This window comes from Nematostella vectensis, chromosome 3, assembly GCF_932526225.1.
Source record: "Nematostella vectensis chromosome 3, jaNemVect1.1, whole genome shotgun sequence".
Taxonomy (NCBI): Eukaryota; Metazoa; Cnidaria; class Anthozoa; order Actiniaria; family Edwardsiidae; genus Nematostella; species Nematostella vectensis.
Window position 1 is genome coordinate 16031081 of NC_064036.1, and position 20497 is coordinate 16051577.

General features: G+C 42.6%; 1 protein-coding gene across 1 annotated transcript in view; it reads right to left on the reverse strand.

The window, feature by feature from the left end:
- The window catches only part of LOC5507167 (basement membrane-specific heparan sulfate proteoglycan core protein), a 70841-nt gene that overhangs the window by 15464 nt on the left and 34880 nt on the right, over positions 1 to 20497 (reverse strand). Inside the window, exons 26-51 of the mRNA XM_048725035.1 lie at positions 20390 to 20448; positions 20148 to 20221; positions 19144 to 19284; positions 18378 to 18566; positions 17656 to 17748; positions 17190 to 17270; positions 16720 to 16838; positions 16313 to 16424; positions 15649 to 15762; positions 15072 to 15199; positions 14669 to 14755; positions 14117 to 14172; positions 13753 to 13829; positions 7939 to 8079; positions 7048 to 7242; positions 6011 to 6103; positions 5452 to 5535; positions 5263 to 5381; positions 4425 to 4536; positions 3862 to 3975; positions 3347 to 3561; positions 2947 to 3008; positions 1906 to 2175; positions 1382 to 1657; positions 759 to 1034; positions 151 to 423 (exon numbers count right to left, since the gene is read on the reverse strand). Of these exons, the coding sequence (XP_048580992.1) occupies positions 151 to 423; positions 759 to 1034; positions 1382 to 1657; positions 1906 to 2175; positions 2947 to 3008; positions 3347 to 3561; positions 3862 to 3975; positions 4425 to 4536; positions 5263 to 5381; positions 5452 to 5535; positions 6011 to 6103; positions 7048 to 7242; positions 7939 to 8079; positions 13753 to 13829; positions 14117 to 14172; positions 14669 to 14755; positions 15072 to 15199; positions 15649 to 15762; positions 16313 to 16424; positions 16720 to 16838; positions 17190 to 17270; positions 17656 to 17748; positions 18378 to 18566; positions 19144 to 19284; positions 20148 to 20221; positions 20390 to 20448 (3560 nt within the window). The remainder of the gene's footprint in view (positions 1 to 150; positions 424 to 758; positions 1035 to 1381; positions 1658 to 1905; positions 2176 to 2946; positions 3009 to 3346; positions 3562 to 3861; positions 3976 to 4424; positions 4537 to 5262; positions 5382 to 5451; positions 5536 to 6010; positions 6104 to 7047; positions 7243 to 7938; positions 8080 to 13752; positions 13830 to 14116; positions 14173 to 14668; positions 14756 to 15071; positions 15200 to 15648; positions 15763 to 16312; positions 16425 to 16719; positions 16839 to 17189; positions 17271 to 17655; positions 17749 to 18377; positions 18567 to 19143; positions 19285 to 20147; positions 20222 to 20389; positions 20449 to 20497) is intronic.

Below are 20497 nucleotides of genomic sequence, written 5' to 3' on the forward strand. Positions count from 1 at the left end.
TTTTGTAGTTGATCCTGTTGTTGTTGAAGATGATAATATTGTTGCTGTTGCTGTTAAAACTGTTAATTTTCGTTGACTCACTTGTAATTATGCTTGTAATTATTGCTATTGACATGTTGCTGTATTTGTTCTTTTTTTTTATGAAGTTACCTTTTTCCACTACAAGCGACGCGCTGTCTGCCACTGCGCCGAACCTGTTAGCAGCAGTACACACAAACGTCCCTTCGTCTTTTATCCGGGCTCTCTCTATACGCAGCACCCCATTAATTGTGGTCGCTCCATCGGGAAAAGAGCCCTCGACCCGGGCCCAACGAATACTAGGCACAGGGTTCCCGGTCGCCTTGCACTCGAACTCGGCATCGTCGCCTTCGGTCACCGTGAGAGACTTCGGCTTAACGGAGATCACAGGAATACTTCCGGCAGCTTCAAAAACCCAAAAATAAAGTTGTTTAGAACTTGTAATGCTTACAGAGGAAATGGGCCATTTTCTATGTGACCTGGAACTGCGAGCTTGCCCACAATTTGTTATGGCTGACATGTAGGTCGAGAAACTTCGCAGTGTTTTTCAAGGTGTGGATAGGCAAATTGGACAAAGAGACTAAAAATGTATTGGGCTATTGGGTGCAAAATCCGCAAACACTATCTAGATACTACAAGTCACTACACTGCTTATCACTTAACCTACAGTTTCTCTTCAGCTTGACGGAAGTCATTATGCCAGTGGGCGCAAGATCTACCCATCTCCCGACAAAACTCACCTCGGACATAAAGCATGGTCCGCATGGTACCGACCCCGCCCTCGTTTCTAGCGGTACAGAAGTACTCCCCTTCGTGCGCCTTCTTAGCCTGAGGGATTGTCAATACTCGGTTTTCGTCCGAGATGACTGATTCCTTGGGGAGTTGTCCGCCGGGCCCTCCTAACCACTGAATCACAGGCGAAGGAAAACCCCTCGCGGTGCAGCGGAACTGGACCACCTCGCCCTCGTCAACCGTCATGAAGCGTGGCAGGATAGACACTTGGGGCTCAATGGGAGCTGAGGAGAACAAAGAGAGGTTAACGGTAAGCACCTCGATACTCGTACTGGAGGTTCGAGCTGTCCGTTAGTGAGCCGTACGTAAATCTAGCTCAGTGGCGTACTAAAAGTGTTGACATTGACTAATAGCATCTAAGTCAAGCCAATCATCGATCTTTGTCCAATCTGGATATTTTGATTGCCGCAGTATGCAGAGCAGCCATCGTCTTCTGACAGTAACTCTCTTTGTTGACCCCGCTATCCTTGTATATTTTCTATACCTGGCACTGCGTCACAGTCTGGTCATAATTGTACTGGTGGGACCTATGGCACGTGTAAATGCTGGTGTTATGTACACGCGAACCTACCTGCCACTCTGAGCTGTACGCTGTTCTGGTCGTAACTGTACTGATTAGACCCCGTGCACGTGTAGATGCCAGTGTGAATACGAGTTGCATAGGGGATAGTCAGCACTCCATCTTTGTCTGTCGCCCCGGATGGCAGCGTGCCCTTCAATCCCTTGCTCCATTTCACTGTCGCATACGTCTTACTCTTTGCCCTGCACACGAAGCGTGCAGTCTGTCGCGAGGCTAAGTTCAGAGTCTTGGGAGAGACGCTCACGACGATTGGCTCTCGAGGTCGTGCTAGAAGACACAACATAGATTAGTGATTCTCAAGCGGATCTAAGCGTGTACTCTTACTGATATTAGAAAATGATCACTGCCACCCGACCAATCAGCGCCCTCCATTTGAACCCCCTAAATCTCGTGCTAACGCACTCGACGATTTTTGTTAATTCGTGCCCTAAATCCCATAAAACACTCGCGTCCATTATCTACCCCTTACTTATGTGATACCTCCCTTTCTCCGAACAACTGAATAAGATATTTACCTAGTACGCTGAGCCTTCCTTTCGCTGTATGCTGTCCGTAGGCGTTCTTCACCGTGCACACGTACACCCCCTCGTCACCCTTGCTAACATTCGGAATGCGCAGAGCGCGACTGTCGGCAAGCGCCCGTGGAGGTACTGGACGGTCATCATTGCGCGACCACGTGACCGTCAAGGGGCGTTTACCGTCAGAGAGGCAGTAGAAGATGGTGGTTGTGCCCTCGCTGTCACGCCGGTACAGCGGCCACATCACGGCCTTGGGAAGAAGCTCCTCTGAAGGGATAGAGATTTATGAACTCATTGTGAGCTCATATAATATTGGCGCTCTGTAATGTCTCGTAATTAAATTACTCTAAGCATTCTGCAGTCAGGAAAAGGGAGGGAATTTTCTCAGAAGATACCCTAATACGGAACTTCTCAGAAGACAACAAAAATGGTAATGCACCTTTGAGGTTTGATTCATAGGGATTTTCTCAGAAGATGCCCTAATATGGTAACGCACCTATAGGTTTGATTCATAGGGCTTTTCTCAGAAGATGCCCTAAAAAGGTAATGTACCTATAGGTTTGATTCATAGGGATTTTCTCAAAAGATGCCCTAATATGGTAATGCACCTATAGGTTTGATTCATAGGGATTTTCTCAGAAGATGCCCTAATATGGTAATGCACCTATAGGTTTGATTTATAGGGATTTTCTCAGAAGATGCCCTAATATGGTAATGCACCTATAGGTTTGATTTATTGGGATTTTTTTAGAAGATGCCCTTATATGGTAATGCACCTATAGGTTTGATTTATAGGGATTTTTTTCAGAAGAACCCAAATATGGTTTTTCGACTAGGAGTTTGGAGTTGTGATTATTTTCAGAAGACTCCCAAAACTCTGGTTTCCATACGGCATGGGATTTCCTGTAAATTTACTGTAATAAAGGGTTATTTCTAGTTCCCTCAATGAGGGGGATGTTTTTTTTCTGGAATAATATATATATGATAACTTTTTTGGGGGGGGAGTTGATCCAGGAGAAAACGTCGTCTCACACTTACTTGCTACTTTCTCGCACTTGCCGCCAGGAGATCTAGGGTTGCCAGAATATCCGTGGACACATCTGAAACAAAAATCAAGACAATACATGATCTAAAAACAGAATTAGGTGTTGTCAACATACAGTAGTGAACTTTTTTCTCATAATAAAATCACATTCGCTTGCACAACTTTTGTCCCTAGTGATGTCCCCGGGGTTGGAATCAACAAATAAATGTTCACTGATTGTAACTACCTTCATCAGTTGAGTCCAGTATGGTAGGATCGACATGATCGAGTTATCTTTTGCTATACATATGGATCTAAGTGTCTACTTTCCACAGTTGCGCTCGGTATAAGCAAGACAGTCAAGATCGATTTATCCAGGTTTCCTTTCTAACACACATTAACCTGTATGCCTACCTTCCACAATCGCGTCCGGTATAGCCAGGTCGACATGCTGTACAGGTAGGAGCGCCATCTGAATCGATGCGACACGTAGGGCTGAACTGATTTGACGCTATGGTCAGCGGACAGGAGCAAGGCTTACAATCTACGGGGGTCCCCTGGGTAGCGTCGCCATAGAAACCTGATGCGCACTTCTCGCAGCGATCACCAGCGGTGTTGTGATCGCAGTTCTGGAATTGAGGAGAAAAATGTGCATATCACGAAATACGGCCCCATCCCGCTTGAAGTAGCAACGAGTCTAACACGGAATGCTTTATAAGTTAGCTGCTATATAAATGAGCTGCCCGAAACTAACTTCTTTGACGATTTATTTTGAATATTGAAAACTTCAGTTGAATTTGTCACTTATATTTATATCCACAAGTCTGGACAAGTCTTTATCGTGTTAACTGCATAGTAACATAACGCGCTTAACATGCCAGAAGACCGGAGGTCATGCAGAGTGGCCAAGCCATTAGGGAGCTACGTACTATGCATTTGCCGGTCTCGGGGTCACACTCCAAGCTGTGTCGATTGCACTTGCACCGAGTACACTTGGAGAAGCCTGGGCCAGGTTTGACACGAGTGTAGCCAGGTGCGCAACGCTAGACGAGAGGACCAACATCATGCAGGTTAGACAGCATTAAACACAAGACCATTATACAATAACAAAAGTTTAATTTAGAGTAACATTGGATATATAAAGCCACAGTCAAGTATACATATTCAACCTGAAATAATTTTTCCAAGACATAATAAAGTTCTGGTGGTTAAAAGCATTGTGTGGAAACACAGAATGAATTTGGTGGCCTCAATGTTCAGAGCGAGCAAAATCTTCAAAAAGATACGAACATCAGCAAAAATACACCGCTATTCACTTCGCCTTCGGCGAATTATTGTTAAATATATACTAAACACCATGCCACAACAAACCCCTTGCCCCAGCCTCACCCCATTACACCCGTCTCTGTACAAGACCTGTCTTTTCCTATTGACCCATTTGTCTCTGGTCTTCCTGAAACAACCTTTGATTCCAAATCATTCTGTGTCTTACCTGGCAAGACAGACCGGAGTACTGAGGAGGACACGTGCACTGTTCCACCGAGTACACCTGGCCCTTGAGCGTGTTCTGGGGCACGGCCACATCCATCGATGCACTGCTTAAACTACAGACGACAAAACACAAAACTGTAGACAACTTGGTGAGTAAAGAAGAAAAGTGCGCAGTGGCGGATCCAGGATTTTAAAATGAGGGGTGGATAATGGCCGGATAGACGGCTTATAACTTATCCAATGGTTCTTGGGAGGTCACATAGATCTAACAATACTTCAAGCCGAATTGAATTTGTCGAATCATCAAAGTCAAATAGGCGATGGCACATGGACAGTACATTCTCCGTAGTTTCTTCAAACAGAGTGACTTTTCATTTTTTTTCTAGCTCAAAAAGGGGGATGGATATCCGCCCCTGGTGTGCATACGTCAAATGCAGTGCATTAACAAATCAAATAATGTCGTTTGTTTGTATTGTGCTTAATAATAAGACTTAGAGTAAGGATGAGTATTGGGGTTATGGTTAGGTTTCGTGTTGAGCATAAGGCTTGGCTTGTTACTAAGTTGGGTTCTTGGGTTACGGTTATGTTGGGTAAGGAGATAGGGGTGTAAACCCGGGGTTATATTTTTAGGCAGAATCTTTAAAAAACAAATAAACATATATACCGAAACAGAGTTGAGTTGCATTAGTTAAAGTTTAGCATAAGTTGGGTTTTGTGTTAGCGTGCTGGTAGTATTAGGCATTGGGGTTTGGTAAGGTTGAAGAATAAGCCAACGCATTAGATGATTCGTGTAACACTACTACGCCTTCAAAGGCGTAGAGACGCTTGGGGATGATTACCTGGCCTGATAGGTAGTCGTGCCATACGTCGCACGCAGGAGAATCTGGTCAACTGCAGACAGGGTGATCATCATATCTTCACGGGACGCTTCCTGGCCATCAGGGAACTTCCAAAACGGCTACAGAGAGAATCATGATACCATCACCGTGTGCCAGAATCTTCGAGTGTTAGATTCTTTGAATGCTTACCTCGAGAAATTTGACTTGATGTTTGGTCTCCTGTCCACCCGGGGGAGGGAATCGCATGTTATGGACCAGAACTAGTCCCCGTCCCTGAATAAATACAAACGCACAAAGCTGACAAAAATTAAAGGTTGAGAAATTTGTGGACAGTATTCCAACGGGTCACCAAAACAAGCCTCTGATCGGGAAGGAATGTTGGCTACGACAAGGGTTAATTACGGATGCGATCCCGACGGTTCGGGAAAACAAACACACTTATTAGATTGAAATCAAGTGCGGATACAGGCCCAACAGTTCCAGAAACAAATACAGTGATCGAAATTAGTTTCAGCATCATTTTCAGGCTGTGAGATGTGTTAGGTGCGGACGCGGCCCCAACGGTTTACAAAGCCTGAAATTTATTATAAAAAACGTAGATCGCTTTTCAACCGTACAAACCTTTCTAAAAAATATATATGATATTTTAGAATACTCCCATGCATTTAGACGTGAAGACAACATGCCAAGGGACTGCACACCTACATGTTACAAAATATCTGTGGTCACACAAATCTGTTGAATTTACCTTGATGATAACGTCCGGCTCTCTGGTGAGGCTGCCGCCCTGTAGCATATCATGTGACAAAGAGAACTTGAGTGTGCCGCCATAAGACGTGATCTGTAGGAAAACCACGTCACGTGTCAAATAAGCGGCAAGAAAAACGGGAGAACGAACTTGAGAACATGACAATAGAAAATGTCACGTGACACTAGAACGAAGCACTGTAACATAAGGGCGATATTATTATTATATAATAATAATTGATAATGATTGATACTAATCGGTAGTGATTGATACTAATCGATAAAGATTGATACTAATCGATAATGATTGATACTAATCGATAATGATTGATACTAATCGGTAATGATCGATAATAATCGATACTAATCGGAACTAATCGATACTAATCGATAGTGATTGATAGTGAAACTTGTAAGACAAGTACAGGTGTAAATATCGTATGCAAAATATAAGCCCCTTGCGCCCACACCTAGCTACACACCCTTTGCACCTAGCTACACACACTTTGCACCTAGCTACACACCCCTAGCACCTAGCTACACACCCTTTGCACCTAGCTACACACCCCTTGCACCTAGCTACACACCCTTTGCACCTAGCTACACACCCTTTGCACCTAGCTACACACCCTTTGCACCTAGCTACATGCCCTTTGCACCTAGCTACACACCCTTTGCACCTAGCTACACACACTTTGCACCTAGCTACACACCCCTTGCACCTAGCTACACACCCTTTGCACCTAGCTACACACCCTTTGCACCTAGCTACACACCCCTTGCACCTAGCTACACACCCCTTGCACCTAGCTACACACCCTTTGCACCTAGCTACACACCCTTTGCACCTAGCTACACACCCTTTGCACCTAGCTACACACCCCTTGCACCTAGCTACATGCCCTTTGCACCTAGCTACACACCCTTTGCACCTAGCTACACACTATTTGCACCTAGCTACACACCCTTAGCACCTAGCTACACACCCTTTGCACCCACTCCTAGCAACAGCCGTTATTGGAGTGCATGTTCTCTTACCTTCTCCCCGCTAAACTGACTTGGCAGATACCAATAGTACGTCTTCCGCGCCAACCGGTCAAACCGGTTAAACACGTATTGGGGCGGCACCCCGACCACAAGGATCCCTGTCTTAGCGATGGTGTCTCCCGAGAGATCGCCGAGGCGAAGGTCACTGTCGGTACTATCGGTACTTTTGCGGTACGTAAGGACCACCTGGCGCGGAAAAATCTAAATTTATTTATATGTATGATGAACGGTATTTATCCTCGTTACTTCGTTGTGAGGCCAAGCGACACCCAGTCAAGGTCACATGACCGTCAAATCACAACCATGGTCACGCCATTTCACAGTCACCGTCACGTCAAGGTCACAGCACAGCCGTGATAATGTCACATTCATGATAATGTCTCAGTCACACAACGGCCTTGACAGCACCACGCACCACGAACATGATCACGTCACGGTCACACCACGGACATGATCACGTCAAGGTCACACCACGGACATGATCAAGTCAAGGTCACACCACGGACATTATCAAGTCAAGGTCACACAACGGACATGATCAAGTCAAGGTCACACCACGGACATGATCACATCACAGTCACACCACGGACATGACACGTCAAGATCACACCACGGACATGATCACGTCAAGGTCACACCACGGACATGAACACGTCACAGTAACATCACGGACATGATCACGTCACGGTGACATCACGGACATGATCACGTCACGGTGACATCACGGATATAAACAAGTTACGCTAACATACGGCCATGATCACGTTAAGCTAACACCACGGCCATGATAAGGTCACAGTCGCATCACAGAAGGGCAGCTTAGGCCGAGTCCTGCCGTAATTAAACCAATCCAAAATACAGGTTGTGATCCGGGGGAGTTACCTTATCCCTGAAGGTCCTGGCGCACTTGCATTCCTGAGACACTCCAAAGCAGAAGCAAGGCATGCACCCCCCTGGCATATCAGAGTCAAGGTTGAAGTATGACGGCTTGCACTCATTGCAACGAAGGCCTTGAACGTTCTCCTGAAAACATTAAAGACTTCTTGTCAGCCGCAATGTGAGAAAGTAGCCATTTACATCATCTGTTTAGGGGAAGCTATGTGCTTTTTTATAATTAATTTCGTAAATGAAGTACTTAAACTTTGACTATAGATGGTTATTTCGAAAACACGTATCTAGATTTCTCCATATTTGTTCCTTATATGGAATAACAAAAATAACGTAACATGTGAGGTAGTATAGGTTTTATTTAATTACTCCCTTTCGTCCACCCTCCCCCCACCCTTTTCGCCCCCCCTCCCCTCACACATTCATTACCATATATTCCTCCTCATCGTTCATGCCGATTTCTATACAAATATCAATATCTTAACTCTCTTTTTCCTCCATCACACTCAAAATCTCTATTTTCTCATCTTTGAAAAACCATCTGACCTTTTCTTCTTAAAAGGCATTAGAGCATTTATTTCTTAATAAATTACAAAAGCTAAAATCAACAGAATGTTCATTCATTGATAGATCGTTTGTTGATCTTATTGGATCATGCGAGCCGCCGGAAGAATGTGCCAGTCGTGTGTTTACCGAGCACACAAAGCTGGTTTATTGTTAGCTTTGACTCTACATAAATCGCATTGTAAAACAATTACACCCTCATAACTAAAGCAAACTCTTCGCAAAGTCTTAATCACCGTAGGGGAAAAAGAGCGCCTTATATTCAAGGTGTTAAACTCTACTTAATGTAATAACAAACTGGGTATGCGAGCTCAGGTACTGGAAATAACTTTACTGTTGACGCAGTAGACGTATCGGAAGTGGGGTTAGAAAGCTGGGTAGTCATCAGTCGTAAAGATAAGATAAAATATATAGTGTTTATCAAGGCATAATTAAAGGCAGAGCACGCTAAGACGACTTGTGTTATCTGGGGGCTTAGGGCTATATGCCAGGCGAGTTGATATATACCACCTTTAGACGATTCCTGGCTCATCATATCATCTTGATTCAATAAACAGCTCGTTGCTTTACGAACGCGCTACCGAGACCCAGACCACCCAGACTTCCACAGGGCACGAATCAGGGATTTTTACATTTTGAAAATTTGTAACCTGAGTATCAGGCCCTCCTATGTTTCTATAGCGCCGGCGAGAAACAAGACTAGGGCCTGATACAAGTGCTGTTCAAACCGCATGTTTTCATGCCGAATTCCGGCATGGCTCCTGATTGGTAAAAAAAACAAAGGGTACTCGAATGGGACGCGCTGATTGGTTTAGCTATATATAGTACCCTAGCCCGTCGACTACTCGTTCTCAGAGTAATGGCGGACTCAAAAGTCCTTTTATAGCTTGCGTTAGCAGAATCAGAAAAATCGTTTTCTATAACATTAAAAAAAATATTTTCCTCCCCTCATTTTCTTCTGAAAAACTTCGCCTGATACTCAGGTTAGATGTTCAAAAGATCTACTAGTTATATCAAAGGCGCTGGATGTCATAGAAGCTGCTTAATACTACGGACATCTTTAGTAGTAGCCATCAAATTATTATTTTTTTATTCGTAGAGAACGAAGAATGCTTGGGATTGTTTGCGGCATTTCCCGCGAGCTGTTGTTTGGGTGAGCTTATCAAATAAGGGCATTTGTGTTCAAGCAGCAGTTTGTCTATTTAGACGAAAAAGCCTGTGGTAAATTGGTGATGTGAATATCCTGTAGTAATTTAGTGATGTGTGCATCTGCAGTTATATACTTAAATCGTAAATCTCCTGAGCCGTGAATTATCTTTGGGTTTCAAATCATTTAGGATAAAGTTACCCTCACCGGGGTTTGTCGTTATTAAATTATTACCCTTGCATATAACACCAATGTAGTTTTGTTTTAGATAAATGCTGTTTATAATTTGATTTGGGCATTTCATTGTGCCACCACGCGAGTCATTGGAAAATTGACAGCCGACGTATTTTGACAGTGTCCTGAAAAGGAGCGGCAGGCGTCGCGTCAAGTATTTGTCAGGCGTACTTTTTTATTTTTTTCTCTCCAACTGTTGAAAAATAAAATCGCCTGATACTCAGGCTAGAAAATTTGCCATATAATCTCCTAAAGGGAATCGAATGCCCTATCTCTTAAGTGGGAGAGTACAATGACAAGTTAAGCGTACAATCGTCTCCCCCAGTGCAACACCGTAAAAGAGAGTAATCAATCAAATACCGGCACAAAAATTCTACAATGTTCTAGATACTTCTTTCTGCAATTGTCACAAGGTTCATAATTATATTCTGGCTTTACACAATTTTATCGACTTCCACGGGGTAGATTCATCATAGCCCGATTTTCAAACAGTGCGAAGTCACTAAAAGGCTGAGGTAATAAATGGACGCAAATAAATTTTAAAAATTGCCATAATAATGCAGTGTTAGTAGGATAAAACACGCGCGCAAATCGGGATAGCACTCTGCTAAATAGTCAGTGACAAGAGGTTCATTCTGCATTGATTGAAAGGCTCTCTTCCGTAAGTCTCCTCAAAGACGTTGGGTCACGAGGTCAATCAATGATGAATATTTTACCAAGCAATAACTAGAGAAAACAAACTCCACCAGAGTTATTTAACAAACGAGAGACGTGAGTAAATGTTTTCTCGTTATTCTATTTGCAATAAATTTTGTTTAGTGAAACCACGACTACAAGAAATATTTGGATTATGAAAGCTTGGTACCAGTCCAGGAGAGTGGGGAGTACTAAATGCATACAAGTATAAGATAATGAGGGTTGGATGCAGGCTACTAGGGGTTTGCATAGTCATATCTCGATTCGGGACGGGCCGAGATAAGGAATTGATAGCACTCAATAGTGCACGCTGTTTCTAACACAGCAAGACGACGAGGCTAAAAAAACACGAATTCCAACCAAATGACAAACTACCAGAAAGCCCGCTTAGAAGTAACATCAGCTTAGAGGCGGAGAGGCCAAGCGTTACCTTTCTCAGTAAGTAGCCATAAGCGCGTGAAGCCAACACTGCAATGACCAACACGAGTCTTGCGTCCATTCTGCAATCGTGTGCATTCACAAAAGCGGCGGCACTATGTTTGCATAAAAACACAGCACGACAACTACACCGCACAGATTACAACCCCTATGCACACTACGATGTTGTGAGAGTTTATCGGAGCAGTAAGAGGAGAATGAGAGATATAAGAGTGATTCTCCCAACAATCCGAGTTGCTGCAGACGCGTGGAGTGCTAATAGAAATTCTGTCGGTAAGTCGCATGCGTTTTAATGTCTAGATATTGATCGTTGCCGCGATAAATACCCAATAAACAGTTGCCCCGGATCTTAGAGGTATAGATGACAAGGGGGATGGCTAAGGGACAATAAGTCAAACGGGTAATGGACCAGCAGTGAAGTGATCCCGTCACGGATCTTATAACACTTAGACGCGCGCGAATCGCATTTTCTCGGTGGATGCAGTCTGGCGGTGAACTCACTACGAGCTTTAGACGGCGATACGGCGGGCACAAGGTTATCACCAGGTGATTGCGAGGATAACACGGTGACACGCTAGCTAGAAAATCTCTCACTTGTGCACCTCCGGACATGCCAGTTGCCAGTCAGGATAAAAATACACGCCAAAGGTATTACATCAAACAGTCATAAGCCTGGGGATGTTTGCGATCTCTTAGCGCTCGGGATAGCCGACAAGTACTGTAGCTAAGCTATCTTTTGTTACCCCTTGTTGAGATAACTGAGAATTGACAAGACCCCGTTGGTACAGATAAAAAGCAAAGAAAATACAGGAAATAATAGGAAGACTAACTTATAAACGGCAAACATAACTTTAGTAATAATACTGGCAATAAAGCGGGGTAAAATATTTACTTCTAACTGTAATTCATGCCTTGCTTAAATGTCACGATTGTTGTTGCAAGTATGCTCTACAAACACTTAGAAGATAGCTCTGACGATCCAATTGAACCTGTCGCCTGGTACGCTCTAGAGTTCCCTACACCATTGAATAACCGTGCAATAATAGGCAATATTTCATGGCCAGAGTGTGACGCAAATCAGTCGTGACATGGGCCCCCAGGTGGCGGTAAAGAAGTGAGTGAACAAGGTGTGAAGAAAGGGAAGGTATGTCGTGATCTTTCACAGCAAGTGTGAGATTTGGGTGGCGAAAGATTCCTCGAATTCCCCGTCCGTGCGCTGGGCGCCTTAGATAACGCTCTAGAAAACATCGCTTGGATTCGTTTTTAATTAGGAAAGAGGTGATAGCGTAAGTAACTACGAGATAAGAACTGAAGAGATTGCGCTGTTCGTAAAACAAATAAAAATGGCGGGAGTTGTATAGACTAGTTTACTTTATGACCTTAGGATTGATGATGAGGCTGGCCCAGAAAATAAAACTTAGGAATAGGGGGGTACCCTGTTTCAAGAGTCTTCTTCTCTCTCGGTTTAGTAGCTCGTAAGACAACACGACGCAATCACGGTTAATTATTGGCGAATCCCGGTTCCCGGTCCCCGTTTTACCCCTTTGCTGATAAGTATGGAGGTTCTCTCTAACCATGAATAAACAAAACATCAGAGAATAAAGTCTTTTTTACCTGTTCCGTGCTTCTATCAAAGCCATTTAGCAAATTGAGTAAAAGCAGTCCAAGGCATTGCTTTGATCACGCCACCAAAGTTTAAAGAGAACGTCAATACAAATGCTACACCGAGGAGTTTGCTATAGTCGTGTTATTAAGGTCAGAATCCCAGATAACTTATCTAGAAACGTTTTTAATCAGAGGAATTGAGCTATCTGGCGATAAGGAGTGATTACTGTTTACTGAAAGCATGAGGACTGGTCCATAGCCGCGATACAGCGCAAATGTAGGAAAACAAACTTACCACGCCTTCTTGCTCAACACGAGATAAAATGAACTAAATGGAAGGCACTAATGTAAGCCATACCTGTTCTAAGCCGCATGTATCTTAGCGGACAAAGAAAAAAATTGTCTAGCCTATATTGAAACCTGGGCTTCCTATGTTTGTGTGTTTGGGGTTTCGAGGACGCAGGAAACTGATCCCGAGGGTCGGAGGGCAAGGGAAGCCCGTATTATTATTTCTTTCTTTCTAGGCATTGTTACGAATAACTTGCTTGCGGAGGCTACCATTACCTAAATGATTGGACAACCTCGACACGAAAACTATAAATAATCGCTGTGCCCTCAAAGAAACGCTGCAACCCGCTTTTCTCTAAGAACGCCGTGAAATTTGCCTCATTAACAGACCTCATTAAAATGCACGACAAAATAACAGTCAAAAAAACATTAACATATCTGAGGGGAACCAGGAGCTTCTGATCGAGGAGTGATGAAATTAGCCTAAAGAAACTTAGGTGCTTGCACTACTTTGTCGAAAAAAACAATCCCTTGTAAGCTTGCACAAAAACAAAAAACGAAACGAAAAATTATGGATGATCAATTCGACCGTTTTGGTATCTGTGAAAAAAACCATCCCTCAAAAGAGCTTTTCCACACGAAGGCACACGCGCCGCGTATGGATATGCGCACACACCTAAAGTACCCCCACACGCACACACACTCCCCTTCTCTAACCCATACAATTATACGGTAGACGTATGGAACTTATTATCGTATCATGTACACGTCCAGTAGCATCCCCCCTTCTCCAACAATACATTTATACGTTAGACGAATGAGGCTTATCGGCGTACCTTACATAAGCATTGGCGGGTGAACGGGTTACATGAGCTGTTGGCGCTGCCGCGAGGGTCACAGCCACAGTCCTCCTCTGATCAAACAACAACATTGTGGTGTTAGCGAAAAAATAATCAGTGACTTGATCAGGAACGGGGAAGTCCATTTTACTACAGCTTATAATTCTTGTACTCTGAGAGCTCTCGCTGATGATTTGCAACAGCAAAATCGCCTGCCGGCTTTAACCCTTCAACTTTTTTTCAATAATCTCACACACCTAGTAGGTGTGACGTTGACCTTCAGGACTGTGAGACCACGCTTCTATATAATTCTGGCATCTTGAAGGTCGCTTCAAGCATGCATGTAGTGCTATAGACTCACCGAATTTACAGTAGTCGCCGATGACCAAGGGGTTTCCTACAAACGGGGTAAGGCAACTGTACGAATGGAAAAGTAAGAAATTAAATTAATGCATGATAGGCCTGGCTTCTATCAAGCGTCGCGGAACTATTTGTTCTCCTTTATGTCATGCGATGGTTAAAATGTCAATAATTAATATTTCTTCTCGCTATTACAACGGAAGTGCCACGCAACAAGCTGTCACAAAGCAAAATCTCCTCCAACAGCATCAGCTCCTCAATTTTACGCTTTCGGACAAAATACCAATTCACACAAAGCATTTTCTTTCATTGACTTATTCAAACAAGTAAATGGGATACTTCCAGTCAAATATCAGACTAGAATTGTGGATCGCTAGTTTGAAGTTTACTCAAAAATAGACCAATAACAAAGGAGTTGTCGAGCGATGCCATTATTGGCGTTTATGGTGACGAAGCGTCTTGGACGCGGGATAAGAGGGCCGATAACAGCGAAAAGGCACGGAGTATAATAAGAGGTCACAAGACAAAGGATAAGTGGATAAACTTTTCATACCTCTCGCAATTCCTGCCTTTGTAGCCCAGCTGGCAGTTGTCGCACGTCTGTTTACCGTCTTTATCAAGGAAACACGTGGAGCTGAACCTACAAAAAGCAAAAGACGTCAGACATGAAAGGAGTGAGGGGTAATTTATTATAGACACGACGGGGGTAGAGATGAGTTTGGTTTAGAACTAAGAATGAAGTAATCGCGCAGATAAAGGCAAGCAAGCAAGCTTAGAGAAGAATGGCATTTTTCAACTTCAATTTACTGTAAATCTCATTCGTAATTAGTGTAATATTTAGAGGGAAAAGCACTGCCCCTTCTCTTCTCGTGCTAGGTACGGGCCTTTACATTTAAATCGTATATGAAGCGTAAGAGCTTGTTATATTTCCGTTGGCGGCTTTAGAAGTCTCTTACTTGTTTGGGGGTTTCGTCATTGGGCATGCGCACGGACGACAGTCGTCCTCAGTCCCCACGGTTGGATCACCATAGTAACCCTTCTTGCATTGCTCGCAGTTCTTGCCGATGGTGTTGTGCAGACAATTCTAAAAAGGAAAGGGAAAGCGATAGAATTTTCTTTTTTTCTGATCATCTCGGCGAGTTCACAGAAACGATGGACGGAAACACTGAGCTAAGCTGAGATCTAAAGCTTGCTGGTCAGCGGTAAGCTCAAAAAGGGCGCATAGTAATGGACAACATTTTTTATGGATTACTCAACTATGAGCTGGCTCAGCTATATCTTCTTTCCATAATGTGCAACATGTACTATTACAGTAGCCCATCGATAGCCCAGTCGATGAATGACTCAAATATGTTACAAAGCAGATCAAGAACAGCTAGGGATTGGAAGGAAAGTAGACACTTGCTTAAAAGTTAAAGTAACATCTATTTTTTATTATTTATTTAATCAGTAATTTAATCAGGAGATAAAACTTGAGAAAACTGTACTATAGAAATAATGAGAAAAGTTGAAAAAAATGTTTATGTCACTTACGTTACATTTGCCGGTATTGGCATCACAGCTCTTCGCGTGTCTGTTACAGTTACATGGCAAGCACTTCCCTAAAAACTTTCCCTCGTGCTTCCGGTAGTACCCAGGCTCACACGTCTGCAAAAATCACGTGACAACAAATTCATTCTTCTGAATACCTTCAAGTCATGTTAACCTGAATTGAATCCCCGCCAGCCGAAACAATCTTCGAACACAGTTAAAGGGGCAGCGTCATGGTACTGCGTATGTCTGGAGTCAGTGTTTATCGTAGGCTTTTAATTGTCTACAAACAGTTGAACTTTAAGCTGTCAATTCCTTGCTAAAATAAAAGTTTGTGGTTATTCCCTTTGAATTTAAGTCTCCCACAGGTACCAAAGGCTCATAAGTCAACATTAGAATTTTACTGAAATTCATTATGTCCGGGCCGGAAAGCTATTGCAAAGCTCTTGCTACGCTTACCATGACACTGCCTCTTTAAAATAATGTAAATGTATAAGCAATCTGTTCTGTCATGTATCTTTGCAATTTATTCATACTCAAAAGAACATGGTTATCAGGAACGGCTGATAGCAAAGACAAATAATGACAACAATATTGGAGGTTTTTTGTAGACAATCTTTGGATGAAGGATTGAGATTGTGAAAAGGGAATTCGCATGTTCGCCTACCTCGCATGAAAGTCCCGAGTATCCTGGTGGGCAGGCGCATTTCTCTACACGTACGGCACGTGGTTGGTATGTGAAGCGTTCAATGGCGACGTCAAGATACGCCTCTCGAATACTACAAAAGAAATCCAAGTGATTTCTTCCTTGAAAAACAAATTGCCACGAATTGTTGGAATTTCTATACAGTAACTGCCGAAAATGGAACGTTTCTTCTCTTACAACTAAAATATACAGTTGCAGCATATTATTTCCACCAAATTGAAAAGCTATATAGCCTTACAATCATGGAGATCAATTGGAGGTCAATTTGGAATTTTAGCCTATATCTAATATTTTGAGGAATATGCACCATAAATAAATTTTTTCAGGCAAGGTATTTGTTTTAATAGTCTTGGTGCCGTGTGTATTACCTGGTGCGTATTGTATTGGTGTCGTGGGAGGCTTTGATCAGAATGTACTCTAGTGACGTCAGAATCATCATAAGCTGGTCACGTGTCACCGCTCTGCCGTCTATATGATTCCACAAGGTCTGATCAGAGAACAAAAGTTGATATGTTATTGACTACTTCATTTATAATTTTCTTTTAGAAATGAATGCTCAACAAAGTTTGCAATTTACGACACGGCCATCCAAAAAAGTATCGAAATTCAACTTCAAATAATCTTACATCAATTAAAAAAAGTTGATGATATACACGCGTCTGTGTTCGAAAAGGTATAGTAATACATAGAACATAGCAAAAGAACATAGTAGAACATAGTAAATACATAGCAATTAGCGATTACTGATAAAGCCAGTGAAAGTCAACACACAGTACGTCAATACTATTGTGGTGGATGTAGAACTACAACAAACAAAATAATCTAAATGTGTTTGTACCTCGTTGATCTGAATAGTGAATCTTTTCATGAATCCTGTAAATATCTCCTTTGAATGATGTTGGATGATCGTGCCATTTCCCTGCAAGACAGTACACATCAGGACTTTCCTTATGAGTTCTTCCCTTAAGCTTTATGATTTGCTAAATTAGCCGAAGCACTAAACATGTAAACTATAGTGAAAACTTTAACGATACGCGCACTGCAAGGAAACCTAGTTATAAAGTTTTCAAACTCCTGCTACAAAAAGCCTCGTACGGTAAATCTCAACCTGCTTTATACGGACACCTCGTGATAAAGAACAGTTTTCAAACTCCTGATATAAAAAGCCTCGTACTTTAAAGCTTACCCTGCTTTACACCTTGACACCTTGTTATAAAGAACAAGTCACGAGTGTTACAACTTGTAACATTAAATAAAAAATCCGACAGCCTGATAGTAACCATAGTATTCGCGTTGAACCATACCTTGATAATAGCCGTGGGTGAGTCGATTGGGTCCCCTCCCATCCTTGCTACGTACGACGCGACGAACATCAAAACTCCTCCATAAGACGCGATCTAAACAACGACAAAAACGCAATTAGAACAAGCGCCCCGCATGTTATTTGGCAACCAAATGACAAATTGTTAATATTGCAGTCAAAGGTAAGTGTTTAAGGCTGTGACCGCATATTTTGCGACAGAGCGGAAATGATGTGGCGATGAATAAGAGCCAGGACGTAGTAACAAAAAAAACTTAAGCTGTTATTTTCGCGGTACTAAGGCGTAAATTGTGCTAAGAACACTAAGTACCCGCCAATAGTAACTGTCTATTTCTTCCACTATTTGGGCATTGTTTAAATAAAAAATGAAAACATGAAAATCGCTGAATAAGTTTAAAAAACGATCATTATTTGCGCTCATATTTATTGCCTGCCGACGCTCTGTCTTTCAAGGGGGTCTCCAGGCTTTGCAACAGATTTTTCGATTCCTAAGTTAAAATCTAATCTCTAGGTTGTGGACAAGGTATCCTTTTATACTGGAACATTTCGACTAAGTCCTTAACAAAGCGTTTAATTGGACGCAACGCTCATACCTTTTTAACGCGGCGTCTCATGACAAATTAAAGCCTCATACGCAATACTTAGCGAAGGGCCAAGGATATCCCTCGCGTCTGAGGCCTCTCCAGCCTTTTCTTTTTTGTTTACCTTATTTCCCAGGAATCGCTTTGGTAGTTTCCAAAAAAGCGGTCTGCGCTGTGGGGCCGAAGCGTCGAATCCTTGGAAGACGAGTTCGTAGGAGCGTGGGTTGTACAGCATGTTGATCATGGAGAAAGTCCCAGTCAAGTCGGTGATCGAGATACCCTGCCGTTGACCAACCAGAAACCGGATTCCTATCTGAAAATTAGAAACAAAGACAAAAGTAGTGTAACCATGGTCAGTGGTAGGCCAACACCCACATTAACCATGATGCATTGCTTTGGCGGTTAAAATGTAACTCTAGCGTTAAACACGAGGTTCTGCTGCCCCTTTAAAATATTTAAACAATTTATTGCTTTATAAGTTGTTTTTTGAACATTAAGGTCTGATAACAAAAAGTATTATTAAGTCGCTTGGTATTCTTTTTTTTGTAATATTTAAGTATTTTAATGATGACTGCATAAACGCAATAAATTATTGGAATGCTGTGTTTTCCCCATAAAATAGACCAAACAAAACATATTCAAACGTACTTTAACCAAGTCTAACAAACCATCTTCCAACGTACGTTAGCCGAGTCTAACTAACCATCTTCAAACGAACATTTACCAGCTTCAAACGTACATTAATTGTAACAAACCATCTTCAAATTCAAAAGTACATTGACCGTAACAAACCATCTTCAAACGAACTTTAACAATCTTCAAACGTACATTAACCATCTTGAATCGTACATTAACCATCTTCAAACGTTCATTAGGCAAGACTAACAAACCTGAGTCCTGTTGCGCTCGGAGCTCTCGCATTTGTCCGTGACGCCGCTACAAAAACACTTGATGCAGCCCCCAGAATAGGAAAGCCCAAAACCGAACGCTCCACTTTTGCATTCATGACATTCCCAACCAGTTGCGTACTCCTGCGAGAGAATATAATAATATGAATGATATACTAAACAACTTAATACAGCTCCCCTCCCCCCCCCCCGGACTATGACAGCCCCAAACTGAAGGCTCCACTCCCAAGCACGCGTGTGAAGAACACTAACACTTTTCTGCTTTCGTTATCTGGTTAAGGCGCGTAAACAGGGGGGTGCGCAAGGCCGCCAGAAGGGGGCCATATTTAATAGAAGGTCATTTCTTATTGCAGGGTCGCACAGTAAAATGGGTCATTTCTTATTGAAGAGTTGCACAGTTAAATAGGTCATTTTTTCATTGAAGGTCATTTCTTATTGCAGGGTCGCACAGTAAAATGGGTCTTTTCTTATTGAAGGGTCGCACAGTTAAATAGGTCATTTCTTATTGAAGGTCATTTCTTATTGAACGATCGCACAGTAAAATGGGTAATTTCTTATTGAAGGTCATTTCTTATTAAAGGGTGGCACAGTAAAATGGGTCATTTCTTATTGAAGGTCATTTCTTATTGGAGGATCGCACAGCAAAATAGGTCATTTCTTATTAGAGGTCATTTGTTATAGAAGGTCATTTCGTATTGAAGGATCGTACAGTAAAATGGGTCATTTCTTATTGAAGGATCGCACAGTAAAATGGGTCATTTCTTATAGAAGGTCATTTCTTATTGCAGGGTCGTACAGTAAAATGGGTCATTTCTTATAGAAGGTCATTTCTTATTGCAGGGTCGCACAGTTAAATAGGTCATCTCTTATTGAAGGTCATTTCTTATTGCAGGGTCGCACAGTAAAATGGGTCATTTCTTATTGAAGGTCATTTCTTATTGAAGGCAATTTCTGATTGCAGGGTCGCACAATACACGGTAGAGCACCTTGCACTTGCACAGTCGTGTCGTGTTGTCCGGTTTGTCCGAAAAGCTTCCTCTAAGATCACAGGAGTCTGGACCTGAAGAATAGGGAACGAAAGATTCGTAAACAGTACATACCGCGGACGACGAGAAGATGACGTCAACGAGTGGCACCACACGGCTAAGTGGATGGCGTCACTAGGTAAAATGACGTCCCTTGTCTTAGAGGGTGGTTTTTTTTCAGTGATCGAGATGACGTCACTTACCTTTGATAAGACACTTCTCTCCTAGAATAAGCGGGTTCCCTGTGTAATTCTTGCTACATCTGCAAAGGATAAAGTGATCTTAATGAGCAACAAAGATGTGCTTTTAAT